Raw genomic sequence first — 25,206 nt, forward strand, 5'->3', positions numbered from 1 at the left:
CTCTAAATTATGCCCTTAATATATTTGCTGTTTATCTCCAATTGTTTCTGTTTCTATAGAAGTGATTTAAAACTTTTTATGGAAGAATAGATTTTTAAAGTCTGCTTCTCTAATTTGCTGAAGTATGTTTTCAAAATGTCTTGTGAATAGATAAGGAGAGACAATACCATCGTAAAAGCCTTTAAGGTTCCTATGAAAATGACTTTCAAGCTTTTTCCCTATCTTTGCCTGCAAAGAACAGTACAGCACGGGAACAGGCCCTTTGGCCCTCCAAGCCTGCGCTGATCACGTTGTCCTATCGAGACCTGTATCCCTCTATTCCCCATCTAGTGTGAAGAGAACTTGAAAAGCCCTGGTGTTACTTCATTGGTGGCAGAGCTAATGTCTGTTTAACACCTGTTGAAACCAAAGCTGTCAGCAAGTGCTGGCCTTATATATAGTTTAAGGCTTCTGGGTAAAAATGGCTATACTTGAATATGTGTCCACTTTCTCCATTCAAAAGTATGATGTCCTAAATACATCTGTATTTTACCTATTTATTCATATACTTCCTTCACACCTGTTCCTTTACTGTCATTGGATCAAAATCTCATAACTGTTGCCTGACAGCAGTATCGATGTATGCAAAACTACATGATATACAGTGGTACAAGGAACCTGATCACTACCCTTTCTCAAGGGCAATTATTAATGGGCAATAATTATACTTTTTAACATGTTTTAAGGACAATATTACAAAATGGGTCAACTGAACCAATTATTAATGTGTTCATTTTTGGTTTAAAAATATATGCATTTTGCTCTGAAATACCTTTAAAATCTTTTCCAAGGCGTGGCTAATACTCATTATGAAATCCAATTAGAATAATTTGCAGAATTATGCAGTATATTCTCATTCAGTATTCTGGGAATAAACTTTAGAATTTTGATGTGATAATATTACTAAGTGCTAAAATTGTAATACTTAACAAAAATCCAGTTGTGTAAAATATGCACCTCCTGGTGAAGTGAAGTCCATGCTGATTGTTTTTGTAATAAATATCAGAGGAAATATTGCACAAACGCCTTTGATTCTATTAAATACATTTTGACCTAAAATACATTACCAAATTTAGAAAATCTGATCTTTTTAAAAAAATGATTTATTATTCTAAATCGTCCCCTGTTGGTTGATGTATTTGTTCTTTATGCTTCTACTGCTGAAGGGACAAGCATACTGCCAGCTCCCAGAACCTCTGCCAAATTCCTCCTGTAGCCTGACACCAGGAGGCATTGCAATCACCCACTCAACATCTGAGGTTTTGGATTGAATTTAAGTTTTGTTCCCATCCACATTTTTGAGCTGTAACACTGCACAGCTCCCTGCGCATCTCAATTATATTTTCAAACATCTGCATTAAGCATCAGTGTTCACTTTATGAATACAAATATAGCTGAGTGGGACTGAAATCCCGTGAGATTAGAAAAGTGAAGCTTGCTCCAGCATGACCACGCTTTCCAATTTTTATTGGTCCTTTTCGATGATTTAATACATTTCAATAAATTTGCATATAATTTACTGGTTCCCTTGCCAAATTATCCTCCTTCACTGAATATTCATATCACATCAGTGAGATTCTCAAAGGGTTTTTAAAATGCAAACCTGTCGGGGGTCCCTCCGGGGTCACAAAGCTAAGTATAGCTCTGAGGGAGTGGGACATGGCCAGGCAGTGCCCTAGCACCTCATCCTGGCAATTTCCCCAGCACAGATTGGCGCTACCAAACTGACAGATCCAACACTGCCATGGGCAGGCTCTCGTGGGATCCGCATGGGAATGGGGGGATTCATTTGTGTACGGTTGGCACTGAGAGAGGAATGGGAATGCTAGCGATGATTGTGGGGTGGGGAACTCCTGATACCTCCATGGTGGAGAGGGGGGGTGGTGGAGAGAGTTAAGTTTCCGTTTGGATTAGGATGCCCTTTAAAAATGGTACCCTGATCTCGATGTGGTTGGTTTTGCCGGCACTGAGAACCTCCATTCTGCCAGAGTGACAGCACAACCCCTACCCACTGTTTTTTAGCTATCAATGTGTGAATATTCCAGGCGAAAACAGGCCAATGGAACTGGAGAACTCCACACTGGTTTTCTCGCCTGAACTAACACTTTATCAAATTATGGTAAGATTTCGCCCATTATATTTCATTAAATAGTTAGAAACAAAATATATCAATACTGAAGATCAACAATGTTCATCATAACTAAAAGTAATACTGTACTATTACTGGGAACAACCAACAAAGAACAGTACAGCACAGGAAACAGGCCCTTCGGCCCTCCAAGCCTGTGCCGCTCATTGGTCCAACTAGGCCATTCGTTTGTATTCCTCCATTCCCAGACTGCTCATGTGACTATCCAGGTAAGTCTTAAACGATGCCAGCGTGTCTGCCTCCACCACCCTACTTGGCAGCGCATTCCAGGCCCCCACCACTCTCTGTGTAAAAAACATCCCTCTGATATCTGAGTTATACCTCGCCCCTCTCACCTTGATCCCGTGACCCCTCGTGATCTTCACCTCCGACCTGGGAAAAAGCTTCCCGCTGTTCACCCTATCTATACCCTTCATAATTTTGCACACCTCGATTAGGTCTCCCCTCATTCTCCGTCTTTCCAGGGAGAACAAACACAGTTTACCCAATCTCTCCTCATAGCTAAGACCCTCCATACCAGGCAACATCCTGGTAAACCTTCTCTGCACTCTCTCTAAAGCCTCCACGTCCTTCTGGTAGTGCGGTGACCAGAATTGGACGCAGTACTCCAAATGTGGCCTAACCAGCGTCCTATACAGCTGCAACATCAGACTCCAGCTTTTATACTCTATACCCCGTCCTATAAAGGCAAGCATACCATATGCCTTCTTCACCACCTTCTCCACCTGTGCTGCCACCTTCAAGGATTTGTGGACTTGCACACCTAGGTCCCTCTGTGTTTCTATACTCCTGATGACTCTGCCATTTATTGTATAACTCCCCCCTACATTAGTTCTTCCAAAATGCATCACTTCGCATTTATCTGGATTAAATTCCATCTGCCATTTCTCCGCCCAATTTTCCAGCCTATCTATATCCTGCTGTGTTGTCACTTATTTTTCCCCAGTTCTTGTCATCTGTTATGTTAGTGTGAAATTTTCTTAAAAGAATGGACGGTTCACACAGATAAAATCATAAGGCAACAAACACAAAATAAGAAATTATGGAAACAATTTTACAATTGTTCCTTTCAATTACTTATATGCAGAATTTGATTTTCAGATATGTTTGTGATGATACTGTGCCTTTAAGAAATGTATTCGTATCTTGGTTCTTGTAAGGGGTATGTTTGGAATTCAGCTCTGTTTACCCTGTGCTGATTTGTCTGCAAAACAGACAGCTCACGTGCTGAGAATGCAGGCTAATGATTGATTTTAGCTCGGGATAGGTTTGTTTTAATCTGAGTTAATGCATTTTTGTTTATTTGCTTTTTCCCCTGGGGTTTCAGAGTAGGGTTTTGATTCGGTTGATTGACAGTCATATGCTTAAGGGAAGAGCTAAGCTCACAGGGGAAAGCAGGCAGTTACTGCTGGGTTCTGAAAGAAGTAAGAAGTATCTTTCTTTCTCTCTCTGAAAGTTGCTGTTTGGGACCTGCTGAGAGAAATAGGTCTCTCTTTGTCTCTCTCTTTCTCCAAAGGTGTAAAATGTTCTCAGACTGTTACCAGGTCCAAGCATGTAAACCTATGTGTTACTAACTATTTTCGAAGAGGAGTTTAAGTCTATTAAAGGAATATTGCTTGAATTCAAATTAACAGAGATAGGTAAGCAATTAAGAATTGTATCTTATGTTTGAATATTTCAATTAGTAAAAGTTAAGCTAATTTATTTGTTGTAATTAAACTGTATTGTGAAATAAAGTTGGTTTTGATAAAAGCTTCCTATTGTGTCAATAGAGTCACACCGGGAGTGAAACATTTTATCCTCACTAATGCCAAAATAGAAAAAAACCCGTTAGGGTCTAGTTGGGCTTCATAACAAACTTTCAGGTTTCTGATCTGGTACCTTAACATGTTTTACATCCACATATCGATCATTACTAGTTAAGAAGGAAGTTGACAGTGACTGGACTCTATTCTGATTCCTCTCTCTTTTTCTTTAAATGAAAGAAACTGCTTTGCCTCGGTTACCTTAGCCAACATTTACAGCAGTTTCATTGCCCCAAAAAATGTACCGTCGCCATTTAATGCAATTTGTGCTTGTATTCGTGGTATTATAAGTTCAAGTTCATCTCCCACTTCAAGTTTGGCAATGCCTAATGAAAAGAAATAGTTGATCAGAAATTGTGATAGAAACAAAAACAATATTTAAACAAGCTGACTTAAACTCTAAAATAAATTCATACCAGCAGTGAAGCAAGAATTATTTGGGCAACAGGCAGACATGTTTTGGATGCACCGAAATAGGATCACAGTACGCGGCTCGCTGCCAACACTGCTGGCCTTTATTCTCTTGATAAAATGTCCCATCGTAAAAGTATTGTCCTTATACCACACCTAGAAACTCAAAAATGCACAGTAAATCCAGCAGCCTGCCAATCGTTTAAAGTCAAATCTCAGAATAATAAAATTTCAATTTACCTGACTGTACACCAGAAAGTAGCCAGCCTCATTGACCAAGATATTGTTATCCTTTTTAGCAAGAGCATTTCCTTTTTTCAAACTTAGAATCCATGGGACAGTTGTCTCCTCTGTAATACAAGTTCAAGTAAAGCTCATCAGTGAATACTTCAGTCAAAGTCTTTTTTAAGAAAGCGTGAAGATAATGAAAGATGCTGAAGATACAGACCGCAATCAGTAAGGGTAGGCAACGACCGACACCTCCTCCATGATTATCCTCAACACTGGTGCCCCACAAGGCTGTGTCCTCAGCCCCTGACTATATTCCTTATACACCTATGACTGTGTGGCCAACTCGATTTTTAAATTTGCTGATGAGACCACTGTAGTGGGTCGGATCTTAAACAATGATGAGATGGAGTACAGGAATGAGATAGACAATCTAGTGAATTGGTGCGATGACAAAAATCTCTCCCTCAATGTCAACAAAACGAAGGAAATAGTCATCGACTTCAGGAAACATCAATGGTGATGAAGTGGAAATGGTCGAGAGCTTCAAGTTTCTAGGTGCCCAGATCACCAACATTTAGTCCTGGTCCCTCCATGCTAATGCAATAGTTAAGAAACTTCATCACGCCCCTACTTTCTCAGAAGGCTAAGGAAATTTGGCATGTCAGCTACGACTCTCACCAACTTTCACAGATGCACCATCGAAAGCATTCTTTCTGGTTGTATCATAGCTTGGTATGGCTCCTGTTCTGGCCAAGACGTCAAGAAACTACAAAGGGTTGTGAACGTAGCACAATCCTTCACGCAAATCAGCCTCCCATCCATTGACTCTGTCTACACTTCCTGCTGCCTCAGAAAAGCAGCCAGCATAATCAAGGACCCCATGCATCCCGGACATACTCTCTTCCACCTTCTTCCATCAGGAAAATTACACAAGTCTGAGAACACATACCAACTGACTCAAAAACAGCTTCTTCCCTACTGTCATCAGACTTTTGAATAGTCCCATCACACATAAAACTGATCTTTCTCTACAATCGCGACCTTCCTCCCCCTTACCCTTGACTTTCCTGCCTTCATCCTAGAGCCTCCTTCCATCATCCTTGACCTGCCCTTGATATCCCTGGATCCTTCCTCCAGCTGGACCCAGCCTTCCCTGACCATTGGCTTGCAATGTGTGGCACAGCTGCCTCTCTTGGACACACAAGACCGGATTGTTGTAATAATGGACCCCTCCCTAGATGCTGGAGCCTGGCTCCCTTCAGGCACCTCCTCATCCCATGTCCCCCACACATGCCTTGCTGTAATGCCACTTGAGGTCCCAACCACCACCACCCTCTTCCCCCATCTTTTCCCTGTCACAGCTGGACCTATACAGCTTCTCCTACTGTCTTCCCCTTTGTCACTGAGTTACACAAAGACAAAACCTCACCTCAGATCCAAAGACTGAACAACCTCGCCTGGTGCACACCATCAGTAAGCTTTGGGAAACACCAAGCACTAGTTTCCCATGTGCCACTGATCTAATCTTGAATGTAGAATTTAATTTGGTGAAATTCCCATTTAATGAGTATTCATGGTATGCAATTTCATAGAAATTAGGTTCCCCTTCCTGTTACTGGGAAGCGTGAAGGCTGCTCTGCCACTGACACAGCCCCAACTGAATTTAAGGGAGTCAAGGCAGGCAGTAAAGTGGAGTTAAAGCAACAATCAGATCAACCATGATTTTGTTGAATGCTGAAGCAGGTTCAATGGGCCAAGTGGCCTCGTCCTGCTCCTATTTCTTTTGACCAACAGCTACCATTTCCATGACAATGCTTCCCTGCAATCAATCACTAGAAAAATCAACATCTAGCATTATTGTTTGCGGTCACTTAGTAATGGCCATAAACACCAGGGTATGCTCTTTATGGTAATGCTGATGAATTCAATTAGTATTCCCCCAGTAAAGATTGGTTGCCACTCCACAATAAGGACTCATTACGTTACTATCCATTTTGAGAATGATAGGGGGTCAGTACCTCAGTAAACCTGACAACTTCAGAAGGCTCCATAGGCACAGAAAATAAAGTTCTATACAGGTAGGCTTGTGTACATATGGAAAACCTTTCATTGGCATTCAAATGCATAGCATGAAGCAAGTTAAATTTTTACATGCGGTCTCACATCATTTGAAATTCTTACGGTATCTTCACACACTAATAACACTATGCATGTTGCACCATTGTGAATTGAAACTACCCCACAAAACACAAATGTACATTGTCTAAAACATTTTGAAGAGGATTTTTTAAATCCAATCTCATGATTTGGAACCCAATCTCCAAATTATAACATATTAACAATCTTATTCCATATGCATTCAAAAATTATTCATTATATAGTGCAAGTGTCTGAATTCTCTCACTTTCATATCATACAACAACATCAATATGATTTAATTCAATGCATGCACTTACGTTTAGTGCTTTGATCTGAAACAGATCTTCGTTCAACTCGACAGGTTTGCGGTGGCTTTCCAGGCATATACTTTGGACAACCATTCGCTAGCAAACCAAAAAATGACAGGGTGGTGAATCCCACATTCAAATAATATGAAACAACAATATAATTTGCACTTATTAATAACAAGATATAAAGTAATATTACCTTTTGCAAATGGTCTTTGATCATGTGTGGCAATCAATTGCACAAAGGACTGTTGCACTAAAAATAGAAGAAGTGATAAAAGTTAAATAAATACTCACATTTATTGACTTTACCACATATGCAGACTGCTTTCAATTTGCATTAGTATTGATTGTACATAGCTCAACGTAGGTGTAAAAATGTGGGTGGCATGGTAGCTAGCACTGCTGCCTCACAGCCCCAGGGACCTGGGTTCGATTCTGGCCTTGGATATGAAAGATGCGCAGATTAGGTGCATTGGCATGCTAAATTGTCCGAGTGTCTAAAGGATGGGTAGGTTACATGGGTGGGTAGGATGGGTAAATTAGGCACGGTAAATGCACAGGGCGGGGTGGTGGGCCTGGATGAGATTCTCGTTCGGAGAGTCGGTGCAGACAGGCCGAATGGCCTTGTTTTGCACAGCAAGAAGTTTAACAACACCAGGTTAAAGTCCAACAGGTTTATTTGGCAGCAAAAGCCACACAAGCTTTCGGAGCCTTAAGCCCCTTCTTCAGGTGAGTGGGAATTCTGTTCACAAACATGGCATATAAAGACACAAACTCAATTTACATGAATAATGGTTGGAATGCGAATACTTCCAGCTAATCAAGTCTTTAAGATACAAACAATGTGAGTGGAGAGAGCATCAAGACAGGCTAAAGAGATCATAGAAATCATAGAAACCCTACAGTGCAGAAGGAGGCCATTCGGCCCATCGAGTCTGCACTGACCACAATCCCACCCAGGCCCTACCCCACATATTTACCCACTAATCCCTCTAACCTACGCAACTCAGGACTCTAAAAGGGGCAATTTTTAACCCGGCCAATCAACCTAACCCGCACATCTTTGGACTGTGGGAGGAAACCGGAGCACCCGGAGGAAACCCACGCAGACACGAGGAGAATGTGCAAACTCCACACAGACAGTGACCCGAGCTGGGAATCAAACCCAGGACCCTGGAGCTGTGAAGCAGCAGTGCTAACCACTGTGCTACCGTGCCGCCCGTAAATGTGTATTGCCTCCAGACAGGACAGCCAGTGAGACTCTGCAGGTCCAGGCAAGGTGTGGGGATTACAAATAGTGTGATATGAACCCAATATCCCGGTTGAAGCCATCCTCATAAGTGCGGAACTTGGCTATCGGTCTCTGCTCAGCGACTCTGCGCCGTCGTGTGTCATGAAGGCTGCCTTGGAGAACGCTTACCTGAATATCAGAGGCCGAATGCCCGTGACCGCTGAAGTGCTCCCCAACAGGAAGAGAACAGTCTTGCCTGGTGATTGTTGAGCGGTGTTTATTCATCCGTTGTCGTAGCGTCTGCATGGTCTCCCCAATGTACCATGCCTTGGGACATCCTTTCCTGCAGCGTATCAGGTAGACAACGTTGGCCGAGTTGCAAGAGTATGTACCGTGTACCTGGTGGATGGTGTTCTCACGTGAGATGATGGCATCTGTGTCGATGATCTGGCACGTCTTGCAGAGGTTGCTGTGGCAGGGTTGTGTGGTGTCGTGGTCACTGTTCTCCTGAAGGCTGGGTAGTTTGCTGCGGACAATGGTCTGTTTGAGGTTGTGCGGTTGTTTGAAGGCAAGAAGTGGGGGTGTGGGGATGGCCTTGGCGAGATGTTCGTCTTCATCAATGACATGTTGAAGGCCCCGGAGGAGATGCCGTAGCTTCTCTGCTCCGGGGAAGTACTGGACGGCTAAGGGTACTCTGTCCACCATGTCCCGTGTTTGTCTTTTGAGGAGGTCGGTGCGGTTTTTTGCTGTGGCGCGTCGGGACTGTCGATCGATGAGTCGAGCGCCACATCCTGTTCTTATGAGGGCATCTTTCAGCATCTGGAGGTGTCTGTTGCGATCCTCCTCATCCGAGCAGATCCTGTGTATACGGAGGGCTTGTCCGTAGGGGATGGCTTCTTTAACGTGTTTAGGGTGGAAGCTGAAGAAGTGGAGCATCGTGCTCCACTTCTCCAGCTTCCACCCTAAACACGTTAAAGAAGCCATCCCCTACGGACAAGCCCTCCGTATACACAGGAACTGCTCGGATGAGGAGGATCGCAACAGACACCTTCAGACGCTGAAAGATGCCCTCATGAGAACAGGATATGGCGCTCGACTCATCGATCGACAGTTCCGACGCGCCACAGCGGAAAACCGCACCGACCTCCTCAGAACACATGAGGACGGCCTAAGCCGGGATGTTGGGTTTATGTCACACTATCAGTAACCCCCACAGCTTGCCTCCTGGACTTGCAGAATCTCACTGGCTGTCCTGTCTGGAGACAATACACATCTCTTTAACCTGTGCTTAATGCTCCCTCCACTCACATTGTCTGTATCTTTAAGACCTGGTTGGCTGTGGAGATTTGCATTCTAATCAGTATTCTGTAACTTGATTTTGTGTCTCTGTGCCCTGGTTGAGAGCAGATTTCCACTCCATCTGACGAAGGAGCAGCACTCCGAAAGCTAATGGTATTTGTACCAAATAAAGCTGTTGGACTTTAACCTGGTGTTGCTAAATCTCTTACTCGGTCAAAGAAGACAGAGGGTAGCAGTGGAAGGGTGCGTTTCTGAATGGAGGGCTGTGACAAGTGGCGTTCCTCAGAGATCAGTGCTGGGACCTTTGCTGTTTGTAATATATATATATATATATATATATATATGAATGATTTGGAGCAAAATGTAACTGGTTTGATTAGTAAGTTTGTAGACGACACAAAGCTTGGTGGAATTACGGATAGTGATGAGGACCATCAGAGGATATAGCAGGATATAGATCGGTTGGAGACTTGGGCGGAGAGATGGCAGATGGAATTTAATCCAGACAAATGTGAGGTAATGCATTTTGGAAGGTCTAAGACAGATAGGAAATATACAGTAAATGGCAGAACCCTTAAGATTATTGATAGGCAGAGGGATCTGGGTGTACAGGTACACAGGTCACTGAAAGTGGCAACGCTGGTGGAGAAGGTAATCAAGAAGGCATACGGCATGCTTGCCTTCATCGGCCGGAGCATTGAGTTTAAAAATTGGCAAGTCATGTTGCAGCTTTATAGAACCTTAGTTAGGCTGCACTTGGAATATAGTGTTCAATTCTGATCGTCACACTACCAGAAGGATGTGGAGGTTTTGGAGAAGGTACAGAAAAGATTTACCAGGATGTTGCCTGGTATGGACGGTATTAGCTATGAGGAGAGGTTGGAGAAACTTGGTTTGTGGAACGGTGAAGGTTGCGGGGCGACCTGATAGAAGTCTACAAGATTATGAGGGGCATGGACAGAGTGGATAGTCAGAAGCTTTTTCCCAGGGTGGAAGAGTCAATTACTAGGGGGCATAGGTTTAAGGTGCGAGGGGCAATGTTTAAAGGAGATGTACGAGGCAGGTTTTTTTTTTTACACAGAGGGTGGTGGATGCCTGGAACTTGCTGCTAGGGGAGGTAGTGGAAGCGGATACGATAGTGACTTTTAAGGGGCATCTTGACAAATACATGAATAAGATGGGAATAGAGGGATATGGTCCCCAGAAGGGTAAGGGGTTTTAGTTAAGTCGGGCAGCATGGTCGGTGCAGGCTTGGAGGGCCGTAGGGCCTGTTCCTGTGCTGTAATTTTCTTTGTTCTTTGACACTTGAAAGTGAGATATGAAGTTGGTGAGAGACAGTTTTATTCATTATTGTAGAATGTCTGCTCTCATGCTTCTTGTTGCTTGTCTACAATTTTGTTTCTTTTCTAAGCGACCACTACCCAGGTTGAACTAATCATACACAGTGAGCAGTCAACTGACATATAATCAAACAACTTTGCAGGAAAAGGAGCAAGGGAAGAAAATAACAAAAGGGAAGATCTGTGACAGGTTGAAGGCAGGAAAGGTTAAATTACAAAAGATCAAATGGTGCAAGGCAAAGGGAGTGGTCATGGAATAAAAAAGGAATCAAAAGATAGGTTCAGAAGAAGTGCAATTGGAATCATCACCATCACTTGCTGTCATAAAAATGTTCCTCTTAGAATGATTTATAATTTCATATCTGTGTTGTACAGTAGACATTCGGTCCATAAAATGGATTACGAACATAGGAACTACTCGACAAAAAAACCCCACAGCTCATCTAGTTCACCTCCTACCATCCTGTTAGTTGTATAATACATGACTAAAGTTGTTGACTAATCATGGCAAGCAGCCTATAATAGATCCAAAAATGATTCAAGAAAATTGTCAGTGTGGTGAACTTCGGGAATCATAGGTCTAATTCATCTTTCTCATGTGAAACATCCTCCGCTTCTGATGTCTCAGATTTGTCCCCCAGTTGAGATCAGGAGAGGATCATGTTGCGTCTTTTCGCTATCACAATAAATTGACCCCTCCCAACTCCCCACTATGCTTCAATCTTTGCCTCGCTCCCAATTGCCATGCTCTGACCACATCTACAATGAGCTTTTCCAATTGCTAGGGACCGTCTCCAAAGGTCCATGTGGCAGTCCACCAGGCTGTCTATCTGGTCATCTGCCAGGCAAGAAACAAAACAAAAAATGATAATGAGGTACTGCCATTTAATTAGGCAACAACCATATAGCACATTTCCTCCCCATAAATATCAGGTCATTATTTCTGTTGATTATTATTGAGTTTTACACTCTTTTAAGCACAAGCCCTAGTTTCTGGTCCTATTAAAAAAAAGACTTGTATTTTTAAGATACCTTTCACAACCACCAGACATCTCAAAATGCTTTACAGCCAATGAAGTACTTTTTGAAGTGTTACTTGTTGTTGGAAACACGGCTGTTGATTTGGGCACAGCAAGCTCCCACAAACAGTAATGCGATATTTTGTTTCTTATGATATTGATTGGGGGGATAAGTATTCACCAGGACAAAAAACTACATTGCTTTTCTTCAAAATAGTACCATGGGATTTCACCCAAGCAGGGCCTCAGTTCAACATCTCATCTGTAAGACAGCACCTCTGACAGTACAACGCTCCCTATCAGCTTTGACTTTTGTGCTCAAGCCCTGTTGTGAGATTTCTTCATAATGAATAATTCCTAAATGCGAATAGTGGTACAGTTTATGCAAATTATGCATAAGTTCTCGCTGCTCCTTACATGTGCATCGTGGCTCACCTGAAGCACCTTCATCATACATACAAGTTGCATCCTCTGGTAGTTGTATAGTTATACTGGTACTTGCAAATGATGGTGAGAGAGAAACAGAGGCTATCTTGCTCTGAGCCACTGGTAGTGCTGTCAGGCTGCTGTTTCAAGTCTACAATGATAGAAAAGTGGGCAAACTTTGTTGGAATGTTGGCCCAGGACAGAATTTCCAACAGACTTTCTACCTGGACACCTTGGTCTGTTCTACAACAGTTGCAAGGTTCCCACCATTTAGAAAATAATCATTATTTCTTTCATTCAAAGTGGCTAGCCTCACTCTTAACCCACATTAATCCATCACTACCAACAAGCCAGGGAACCAACATTCATTCAATGAGGAATGTAGGAGAAAGCATGCCAGGAGAAGCAACCAAGCATATCTGAAGATGAGATGACAACCTGCTGAAGCTACAACGCAGAGCTATACACATTCTAAGCAATGGAAGCAGCAGATTATAAACTGAGTTGGATAATCCCATAACTAACAAAGCAAATCAAAGGTCTATAGTCCTTCCACATCCAGTGGTGAATGATGGGGGACAATTTAACACCCAGATGGAGGAGACGGGTCCATCAATATCCCCATTCTCAATGATGGCAGAACTCAGCACAGAAGTCAAGGCTGAAGCTTTTGCAACCATCTTCAGTCAGAGCTGCTGTGGGAGTGATCCATTTTGGCATTCTCCTGAGATCTGCAGCATCACAGACTACAATTTTCAGCCAATTCGATCCACTTTGTGTGATATTAGCAACTGAGAACATCAGAGAAACAAAAGCTCTGGACCCTGACAGCATCCCAGCTGGAGTGCTCCAGAACAAGCCATGCCTCTCACGAAGCTGTTCTAGTACAGATATGACACTGCCATCTACTTGACATAGTGGAAAATTGTCCAGGTTTGGCCTGTCTACAAAAAGCAGAACAAATCCAATCCGACCAAATACTGCCCCATCAGATTACTCTCGATCATCAGCAAAGTGGTCGAAGTTGTGGTTGACGGTGCTAACAAGCAGCACATATTCAACAATAACCTGCTCACCTGTGGCTCAGTTGGTCACGTTCTTGCCTCTGAGCCAGAAGGTTGAGAGTTCAAGCCCCATTTCGCAAAGTTCAAGGCTGACACTCCACAGTGGAGTATGAGGGAGTGATGCATTGTCAGAGATGCCATCTTTCAGTTCAAATGTTAAATCAAGGTTCCACCTATCCTCTCAGGAAGATGTAAAAGATCTCTCAGAACCATATTGGAGGAAAAATGGGGGTGTTTATCCTCAGTGTCCTGGCCAATATTTGTCCTTCAATCAACATCACAAAAAGAGATGATCTGATCATTATCAGATTGCTGTTTGTGGGAATTTGTTGTGCACACCTTGGCTGCTTGTTTCCTACATTGCAATAATGAGTACACGTTAACCTCAATCATACTGTTTCAGTATGTTTTGTGTGTGTGCACTCACTCAGAAACTGAGCTCCAGGTCATTGTCAACTCCTTCTCCAAAGTATGTGAGAAAATGGGACTCGAACCAGCTCCCACAGCACAATCCCATTGCCCTGTCAATTAAGATTAATAGGAAGATCCTGGAAAACGTGAACCACTTTCTATATATTGGAACACTCTCTCGATGAAGGCAGTAATTCATGATTAAATTCATCATTGCCTCCAATGTGCCAGCCCAGCCTTCTGCCATTTGAGGAAGACAGCATTTGAGGACCAGAGACTAAAGTCATAGTTTGTCAGGCAGCAGTGATATCCATTTACTATATGCTTTATAGACTTGGATAACCTACAGCAGGCATCAAAAAGCACTGGGGAAGTACTACCACTGCTCCCTTCAGAAGATCTTTCAAATCTGTTGGCAATAGCAACATCCTCTTCCAAACCAACTTGGCCTGCATTGAGGCACTGTACAAACCAGTTCCCCTGGGTGGAACATGTCGTTATGCCTGACGCCAGAGTCCTGAAGCAACTGCTCTACTCAGAACGCGGTGCAGCAGGAGACTCCCAGGCGGACAATGGAAACGCTTTAGGGATATCTTCAAAGCAACCCTGAAGAGATCAAACATACCCGTGGACTCAAGGCAGATCCTGGCTTGTGACCGACGAAAATAGAGAAGGTTCATCCAGGAAGGCACTGAACACATTGATAAATTTTGTCAGGTGCACAAAATGGCTAAATTGAGCATGAACCTCCAAACAACTTATTTACCGAACCTTCAAACACCAGCTGCCCTACATGTGTCATCGTCTGAAGAACTCATATTGGACTTACCAGCCATCTCAAAACCCATCAGAGTGGAAACATCCTCATGTGCCTAATAAGAGATACAGTCCTTCATTGACCATAATGCACCATGAGGGGACCAGTGGTCATAACAGGCACTATAAACATCCAAGTCTTTCTTTGTTGCCACTGATGTTCACTTTTGATATTCCAGAGGTGAGGTAATAGTGACTGACTTTGAAATCAAGGCAGCATTTGACATTGTGGCAACAAGGTGCCGAAGTAAAATTGAAATCAATAGAATTTCAATAGGGGCATAGGTTTGAGGTGCGAGGGGCAAGGTTTAAAGGAAATGTACGAGGCAGATTTTTAAAAAAGAGGGTGATGGGTGCCTGGAACTCGCTACCGGAGGAGGTGGTGGAAGTGGATACAATAGTGGCTTTAAGGCATGTCCTGACAAATACATGAATAGGATGGGAATAGAGGATATGATCCCCGGAAGGGTAGGGAGTTTTAGTTAAGTCGGGCAGCATGGTCGGTGCAGGCTTAGAGGGCCAAAGGGCCTGTTCCTGTGCTCTAATTTTCTTTGTTCTTTGAATCAAGTGGAAAACCACTCTATCAATGACTTTCTCATCTTAAGGCCAGCAGTGGGGATATTCACTGATGATTGCAGTGTTCAGTTTTATTTGTAACGTTTCAGATGTAGAAGCAGTTCATGCCCTGGACAACATTCAACTTGAACTGATAATTGACAAGTAATATTTGCACTGCACAAAGGGTGGCACGGTGGCACAGTGGTTAGCACTGCTGCCTCACAGCACCAAGGACCCGGGTTTGATTCCTGGCTTGGGTCACTGTCTGTGTGGAGATTGTACATTCTCCCCACGTCTGCGTGGGTTTCCTCCGGGTGCTCCCACAGATGTGCGGGTTGGGCGGATTGGCCATGCTAAATTGCCCCTTAATGTCAGGGGGACGAGCTAGGGTAAATGCATGGGGTTATGGGGATAGAGCCTGCTTGGGATTGTGGCCAGTGCAGACTCGATGGGCCAAATGGTCTCCTTCTTCACTGTATGAATCGCCAGATAATGACCACTTCCAACAACAGCGAATCTAACCACATCCCCTTGATATTCAATTACATTAAAATCGCTGACTCCACCACCATAAATATCTTGGGGTTGATTATTGACCAGAAACATAACTGGACCACATAAATATTATGGCCACAAACCAGGTCAGGAGCAAGCAATTCTTCAGACTGTAACTCACCTCCCAACTCTTCAAAGGCTATCCATCATCCGAAAGGTACAAATCAGGTGTGTGCTGGAATAGTCTCCACTTATTTGCATGAGTGCAGTTCCAACAACACTCAAAAGGCTCAACACCATTCAGGACAAAGCAACCTAGACGATTGGTATCCCATCCACTTCCTTAAACATTCATTTTGAAAGGCCATTGGTGAACCATGGCAGCAGTGTTTATGATCTATAAATGTAGTGCAACAACTCGCCAAGGTTCCTATGACAACACCTTCCAAATCGGCCTCCTAAAAAAGCACAGGTATTAGGTGCATGGGAACACTACCACCTGAGACTTCCCCTCCAGATAACACAGCATTATGACATTAAGTCCAAAGATGTGCGGGTTAGGTCCATTGCCCCAGAGTGTCAGGGGGACTGGCAGGGTAAATACGTGGAACAATGGGGATAGGACCTGGGTGGGACTGTTGTTGATGCAAGCTTGATGGGCCGAATAGCCTCTTTCTGCACTGTAGAGATTCTATGACTTAGAAATATATTATTGTTCATTCACTATCGCGGGTACAAAACTCTGGAATACCCCCTCTTAACAGCCCTGTGGGTGTAACTACAATGCGTAGACTATAGAGATTCAATCATAGAATCCCTACAGTGCAGAAGGAGGCCATTCAGCCCATTGAGTCTGCACCAACTCTCTGAAAGAGCGTCTTAACCAAGGTCCACCCCCTCACCCTATGCCTGTGCATTTACCCTGGCTAATCCACCTAATCTACACATCCTTGGATACTAGGGGGCAATTTAACATGGCCAATCCATCTAACCGACACATCTTTGGACTGGATTCAAAAAAGTAGCAGCTCATCACCATGTTCTCAATAGCAATAGGGATGGGCAGTAAACGCTGGCCTTGCCAGTGATGCTCATATCCCATGAATGAATAATAAAAAAACTCCATCCACCACTTCTTGGCCCTTTCACTTTATCTATCAATGCTCCATTGCCATTTCCCATCTACACTATTTACTTGCCACCTAACTTGATGTCAGTTCAGTTGGTAATGCAGCTCACTAATTCTTCATTTAATTTATAGATATAATTAAAAGCTGAGTCCCTAGTACAAATCCCTGGAAACATAACTGGAGTCCATATCCATTAAACTTACTCTCTTTTTCCTACCTCTCAGAAAATGGGTGACATGGTGGCACAGTGGTTAGCACTGCTGCCTCACAGCGCCAGGGACCCGGGTTTGATTCCCGGCTTGGGTCACGTCTGTTTGGAGTTTGCACGTTCCCCCCGTTTCCTACGGTTTCCTCCCACAGTCCAAAGATGTGTAGGTTAGGTGGATTGGCCGTGCTAAATTGCCCCTTAGTGTCAGGGGGATTAGCTAGGGTAAATGCATGGATATAGGGTCTGAGTGGGATTGTGGTTGGTGCAGACTCAATAGGTTGAATGGCCTCCTTCTGCAGTGTATGATTCTATGAAATTCCTTAGATAATGGAAGAAATTAAATGATGACTGAAAAGTTTTATTCATTATGGCTGAAATCTTGTAAAAAGGAAAAGAAAAATACCAAATTTATCATGATGGGCAGCGCTGGTGCTTTGTTCTACTTGCAAACTGAATAGCAGTGAACTGCAACCAGTGAGTGAAAGGAATGGAGGGTAATAGACAGCATCTTTCTCCAGAACCAAGGACCCATTCAAGCTACCACTTGGTTTATTCTTTTATCCTGGGGAGATATTTACTGAGATGCTATATTTTACTCGGAACGGCAACCAGCAGAGGTAGCTGAATGAGTAATCTCAATTTCAGTGACAAAGAATTTTGTAAGCTCCTTGTCGTGTTGGAGCTGAGGGTGACAGATAGAAGAGATTAGAAGTTGAAAGAAACAGTTGGTGGTGGAAAAAAGTTGTGGGGATTATTTTACTCTCCAGTATGATCCTTACCCAATTGTTTTATCCCCATGACATTTTTCAACCAGAGTTCGGAAAGGTAACTATTAGATGGTCACAGATGTATATGTAAACAGAAAGGAGGGAAAATAGATGGCACTTCACCACATCTCTCAAAAATGTCCCAAAGTGCTTCAAATAATAATACTCTATGTTGAAGTATCGTCACTATTGTCACATAGGCAAAAGTGGCAGCTATTACACACAAGGTAGATGCACCTGCTTTCGTATGTGTAGTCAAGAGGTAGATGTGTTGCAAGATATCTGAAAATTCACTGCTTCTTCAAGACACTTCTAGAAATCTACCAAAACCATTAGAACAAGACCTCAGTTTCACGTCTAATTAGAAAGCTGACATTTCTAACAGTGCAAACACTGTTAATACCACACTGAGTTATCATCTTAGTCTATTTGTTTGAGTCTCAAAGTGGAACAAAGTCCTGGCAGCTTCTCACTCAGAGGTGAGATTAGTACCAATTGAGTTGTTGTCAAATTTGAGCCATGCTAGCAAAGATAAGTCCTGGGCTTATATAATTTCAGATTTTGAAAAATATCAAAAATTCACTGGACTTGCAGATTCTCATCATGCAATTATGACAATGCAATCTATTTCCAAAAAGTGATTCCTCTATGGAAATTGCAATTAGGACAAGCAAATCATGTGATTAAAGGCACATTTGAAGTCATTGGGGAAAAATTGTTGATGGTCTTCATATGGAACCAAGTAATTTTGATGATGGGCTGTTTAGCCACATGAAAGTATACTTCTTGTGGTCTGTGGCACTCAACCAAATTCCTGGGCATGCTGCCTAAATTATACGACATACTGAACTTCTACTTTCAGGGAAACTTCTATAGCTGCCTTTGATCCAAAAGCAGCTGGAATGTCCCTGTTCATTCAAGGAAGCAAATGGTCAAAACAATAGAATTCCCCTCCATTACAGGAGGAACTTCCATCTGGGAACCTCCAACCTCTTAACTTTTGTAGTGGCATAATTACATTGTTGAACAGCATATTTCTCGGACTGGAGATCTCTTCATGATCCTAATAAGGAATATCCTGCTAGAAATAATAATATACACTGAACCCAAAGATGTGCGGGTTATGTTGACTGGCCATGCTAAATTGACCCTCGTGTCAGGGGATTAGCAGGGTAAATATGTGGGGTTACGGGAATAGGACCTGGGTGGGATTGTGGTCAATGCAGACTCGATGGGCCAAATGGCCTCCTTCTGCACTGTAGGGATTCTATGATGATTCTATGAACCCATAATAGTTTTTCAAAGGAAAATGAGAAATGGCTGTTAAATAGAATTATAGAATCCTTACAATACAGAAAGAGGACATTTAGCCCATTGAGTGTGCACCTACTCTCCAAACGAGCATCTTACCAAGGCCCTCCCCTCTGCCCTATCTCCATAATCCTGTGCATTTACCATGGCTAATCCATCCAAGCAACAAATGCCTGGACACTATGAGACAATGTAACATGGCCAATCCACCTAACCTGCAGATCTTTGAACTGTGGGAGGAAACCAGAGCACCTGGAGGAAACCCATGTGATACGGAAAGAACATTCAAACTCCAAACAGTCACCCAAAGCCAGAATCAAACCTGGGTCCCTGGCACTGTGAGGCAGCAAAGGCCACCCCACCCCAAATAAAATAAAGGCGATGTGAATGGGGAAAGTATTAAGCAGACAGTTTATTTTAGAAACCTGGCAAATGGAAGATCGGCTGAATGGTATCCTTCTTTGTTGTACAATTCCATGATTTCTGGTGCCAAAGTTCTTCAGTTCAACAGTAAATCGTTTTCCTTGCTTTCTAAGCTGGAAGCTGCAGTTTCTGACAATAGAGTCTTATTTCCAATGGTTAGTTGAGGTACACATCAGTGCACAATTTGCAAGGTTTAGAATCATGAGAAGGAAACGGGGCACTTGACCATTAACACAGCAGGTCGATGCTGATACTTTTGTGTGTTTAGAAAAATGAGGTGCAAAAATAAAAGAAAATCTTGTTTTCCAGAACACAAAATTTCATCAGTACAGGAGGAAACTTGTGACAGACACCGCGATATTTGGCACATGACCCTTCCCCCATTGCAAAACCTGCCAACTGAAATGTGAAAAATGAGAACTTTCTGACCGAGCATGCCGGCTCTCTCCAAATTAAATTCTAATCTTTGCAGAGGAACATATTTCAGTAGGTTCTCAGACATCTTCAATTGTTTGGACCTGGATTTTGCAGTAGTAATGACAGTGAAAAACAGCATTTGCTGAGCTTAACTCGACAACAGCCTCTGGGGTCCACAAATGTACAGTTCAATGCAAAAAATCCAGAGATTGCTTTTGATGATTTTACGCTTCTCCATAAGGGGTGTACTACAATCAATTGAAAATCACTGAATTGATGAAAATGTCTCCTTTTATGTTGTAATAGCACTGTTAAAATACCTTTAAAATGTTACACTTTGTTAACAAGATGCAAATTGGTTTTAAATGATGTACGAAGTCACAACAACTGCTGAAGAATATCTCAAACTTGGAAAAATAAGTTCCCATTATTGTTAATGTAAATGTTTCCATTTTTAACTTTTCTTTAGTTTATATTATTTCTGCTTCTAATGTGTGTGTCCTTAAGATGTGAAGGATAGTCAATGCAGTTTGCTTCCTGGTTTGCTGTCACTGTGCCAGTATTATACTGCGGACGCACACTCAATCTGGAAGCATGCAAAACTGCATGAGAAGACACTGGGCTCGTATCCCAATGGCATCTTGCAGTTGTGTGATAATTTGGTCGACGAGTACAAGTTGGAGTCAGCTGTGTGCCTGTTGAAAATTAAGGTGCTAGTTAAGGAGATTAAAAACCCAATTGACTGGAATTTTACCTTGCCCATGCAAACTTTAGGTTGGCAAATTGGCAACACAGGCAGTCGCCCGATCCATTTGTGCCAATTTGTCAACAATGGGTGGGATAAAAAGAGACAGGAGCAAAGGCAGGCTGGGTTGGTAGGAGTTGGGTGAGAGTTTGGTGTGGAGTTATTGTGGAGACCAGCATTCAGGCACTATCGATTGCATGCATTTGACCTTTATCAATAGGAAGGGGTAATACTCCATAAATGTTCAGATGGTGTGCAACCAGATTCTGCAAGTTTGTGTTAGGTACACTGACAGATTGCATGATGCCTACAGACTGCACCACTTAGAAGTGCCAAGAATGTTCGTGGCTCCAGCTCACTTCAATGAATGGTTGACAGACATGACAGGCCGAAGGATCTCATTCAATGCTGTAAAACCTTGACTCCCCAAAGCCTGCCCACCATCTAAGTTTAAGTTTATTTATTACTGTCACAAGTAGGTTTACATTAACACTGCAATGAAGTTGTGTGAAAATCCCCTAGTTGTCACACTACGGGGTCTGTGTGGGTACACTGAGGGAGAATTTAGCTTGGCCAATGCACCTAACCCGCACATCTTTGGACTGTGGGAGGAAACCGAAGCACCCAGAGGAAACCCACACAGACATGGGGAGAACGTGCAGACTCCATACCGACAATGAGCCAAGCCGGGAATCAAACCCGGGTCCCTGGCGCTGTGAAGCAGCAGTGCTAGCCACTGTGCCACCCACGGCGCACAAGGGGCAAGTCAGGAATCTGATGGAATACTCTTCATTTGCCTGGTTGAGTGCAGCTTTAACAATACTTGAGAAGCTTGACGTCATCCAGGGCAAAGCAGCCTGTTTGATTGGCACCTAAAATGTTAACATAAACATTCACTCCCTCTATTACTGACGCACAGTGGCAACGATGTGTACCATCTTCAACCCAACAAGGCTCCTTCAACAGCATCTTCCAAAATCACAAATTATACCACCTCGAAGAACAAGAGTAGCTGATGAATGGGAACACCACCAGTTGCGAGGAGCCTCCAAACCACAAACCATCTAACTTGGAACAATATTGCGGGGTCAAAAACCTGGCATTCATTTCCTAACAGCATTGTGGGTGCCCCTATACCAGATAAACTGCAGTGGGTCAAGTAGGTGGCTCTCCACCACCTTCTCAGGGGCAATTAGGAGTGGGCACTAAATGCTGGCCTAGCCAGCAATGCCCACATCCCATGAAAGAATTTAAAAAGTTGCAACATGGCTTCAAGTTAACTGCAAGTCTACTTGCTAGTCACTCTTTAGTTATTGTATTAGACTTACATTAAAACAGATGAGCATGTATTCATGGACTAAATCTGACTGTGTTAGAGATTACCAGCTTTGTAAGGATGTATCCAACTACAACCTTCTCAAGTCCAGTTAAGCATGGGTAATAAATACTGGCCTTGCCAACCATGCGCGCACATCCCATGAATTAACTAAAAGTGTCTTCTATTGAAATTATTTGATAATTCAAAATTTTAACCGTTGTGTTGCTAATGTTGCTTAAACCATTTAATACTTCAGTTTATTTAATTGAAAGAAACTTAAAATATCATGTGTAGGCTGGATTTGAAGTATTAAGAAGCTAAAACAAACACCAAGATTTCTACAAACATTATAAGTAGCAGTGTTACATGCAAAGCATCATTGATAAATCATGTTAGAGTACAGCTTGAAAACCTCTGAAATAGCCAATGACACCAGAACTTTATTAGAGAGCAAAAAAAGTTAATCTTCTGTTAAACCAAACTGTTTTAGAGCACTTAATACATTGGATTCTAATGTTTCACAACAGAAAATTGTCTTGTTTCTTTTAAGTGAGCTAAATAAGCTCATCTGAGATGGATAACAATCTTCTCAACACGATTTTAATAAATCATGTTATTCTTTTGTTTTGAAATGACACTCTACTGAAATAATTCAATCTTGATGGTAACAGGAATTTGCTTTTCTGCCTTTGATATGATTCTTTACAGTGTTGGAAATAAAAAATGATTCATGTATATTTTTTGAATTGCTATATGTTGTAAGAGTAATTCTAGGACTCCCAAGAGATGTTTTCAAATCAAAATGACCTCATTTCCCAAGGGGATTTTTGAAATTTTGTTGAGTCATAGCAAGGGGAAAATGTTTTAAATCCCACAATAGTCAACAGTAAACTTCATCTGCTGGTAAATAAAATTCCAACAAAACTTTTAAAAAATCTCACAAAACACAATATTCCACTGCATATCTATGATTCGTGTTATAACATCTTTCTTACTAATGAAATAAGCTGAGCATTTAATGTGTAGCTTTAATTTTTAAATAAATAACCTTTAGACCAATAAACCAATTTACTTATTTTACTGCACAGGCTATTTCCCACATTTCTATAAATTTTCTCATCGGTAAAGAATCCCTACAGAGCAGAAAGATGCCATTCAGCCCATTGGGTCTGTACCGACTCTCTGAAAGAGCATTCCACACAGGCACTACTCCGCTGGCCCCCACCCACCAAATCCCCATAACCCCTCACATTTACCAAGCCCAATCCACTTAGCCAGCACATCTTTGGACACTAAGGGGCAATTTAACATGGCCATTCACCTAACATGTACATCTTGTGGGAGGAAACTGGAGTACCCAGAGGAAACCCACGTAGACATGGGGAGAATATGCAAACTCCACACAGACAGTGACCCAAGGTTGGAATTGAACCCAGGTCCCTGCCGCTGAGGAAACAGTGCTAACCACTGTGCCACCTTGTGGAGGTTTTTGAAGTTATATTTGTTCACTCTGTTTAATTCTTGCATTTTCTGAAGCTCCAATGCTCATTTTTCCCATGGGTTCAGTGTCTTAGGAAACTTAATTAAAATTAAACTGTAAGACTGCTGTGTATTTTTTTTTAAATTGCATATGTATGTTGAGTTGGCCTGGGGGTGATTTAAAGGAGATGCAGCTTCAACATTCATTTGGTGTGAATGCACAAGGGAAGCGATTTGGTGTCACTATATCCACAATGCAATTCACAGTCTGATTTCCATGGTGGCTACTGTAGCAGTTAAAATAAAATATAAAAGCAAACATTTTTTTACTGAAATGGTACATTTATCATTCTCGATAAGAGAATCATTCTAGCTTGTACAGTCCGATTCGGTCAGTATTCCGCAGTCTGCCAAACAATTACAATTCAAATATTTTAAGAGCACTGACAGAAGCATTCACACTCTCCAAATATATAATTAACTTCAGTGAACTTTAAAAATTGCTCGGGAGGTTCTTAAAGACTCTTTAAGACTAATACTTGGCAGTATACACAATGTCAAATCCAAGGGGTAAGAGACCACCTCAGGCGGTCTCATACTGCAGGGGACAGAGTTGACACATGTTCCGACTCTATGTTAAGCTACGGTGGCAATATCAGTAAAGCCTAAAAAGACATATGCAAACAGGTAACCTTTGGAAACCGATTTAATCCCCTAGGTTTTTAGGCAGTGCCAGGAATGCATAACATAAATTATACATAGTGCAAACTTTTGTATTTGATCCAAAGAAATCAGAAGCTCTATTTCAGAGACAAACACAAACCTTGTTCAGGAAATGACCTTCTTCCTCTAAATTTTGTTTGATCTTCTCTCAATTTCTTCCTTTGCAGCGGTCTTTTCTCGAGAAATTCACTAACCTGATTTTTTTTTTAAATTAAAAAACACAAGTTCAACATTCTGCAACTGCCAGAAAACAATTGTAAAAAAGCAATTGCCATTCCAATGGATTTAATTGCTGGCAGGGTACCTCATTTACTGAATGACTGCAGTTGGCTGACAGATCCTTGGTCATCCTTGTTAATGCTTCCATGTGGTCTCGTTGAAACTTGAATGTCTCCAAATCTTGTCTCATGGATGACATTTCTGCTTTCAGTACAAGCACACGGTGTAGAGTAACTGCTGCTACGTAAACTGACAGAACAGCCGCTAAAGTGAGGACGAAGGCTGAGTAAATCAAACATTTGAGTTGTAAATTGAAACCTTCTCTCTGTTGTAACATTCTCATCTCCATTCCAAATTACACTTTTCAGTTATATTGGTACAATAATCCATTCAGACAAGATTGTTAATTTCCTGTTAGCTTGAGCTGTACTTGCTGTAATTTGTCTTCTCAACTATAGCACTATGCTAGGATATATGACACTTCATACTCTGAAACTAAAACTAAACATTGTGCTAGCATGATTGGTCATTTGCAGAGAAACCTAGTTCCAAATGCTAACCTTAATGGGCAGACTCCACCTCCTTTAAAGGACTCCTCCCCCTCAGATGCAGATAACTAAAGAGTGAACATTTTAAGTGACTTCAATATTAGATTCTCAGTCCTTCTCACACATGCAACTCTCAATCCTTTATTTAAGGGCAGCACAGTGGTTAACACTACT

The 25,206-nt window shown here is 42.2% G+C and overlaps 1 protein-coding gene across 1 annotated transcript; it reads right to left on the reverse strand.

Moving 5' to 3' along the window:
- Positions 1–4,206: 4,206 nt before the first annotated feature.
- LOC144500015 (uncharacterized) lies at positions 4,207–24,833 on the reverse strand. The gene is made up of 7 exons (XM_078222758.1): positions 24,570–24,833; positions 24,366–24,459; positions 7,282–7,338; positions 7,092–7,178; positions 4,645–4,754; positions 4,410–4,560; positions 4,207–4,319 (listed from the first exon to the last, which is right to left on the reverse strand). The coding sequence occupies exons 1-7, from the start codon at positions 24,831–24,833 to the stop codon at positions 4,207–4,209; spliced, it is 876 nt and encodes a 291-aa protein (XP_078078884.1).
- Positions 24,834–25,206: the final 373 nt, after the last annotated feature.

The sequence above is a fragment of the Mustelus asterias genome, chromosome 10, assembly GCF_964213995.1.
Source record: "Mustelus asterias chromosome 10, sMusAst1.hap1.1, whole genome shotgun sequence".
NCBI classification, from domain to species: domain Eukaryota; kingdom Metazoa; phylum Chordata; class Chondrichthyes; order Carcharhiniformes; family Triakidae; genus Mustelus; species Mustelus asterias.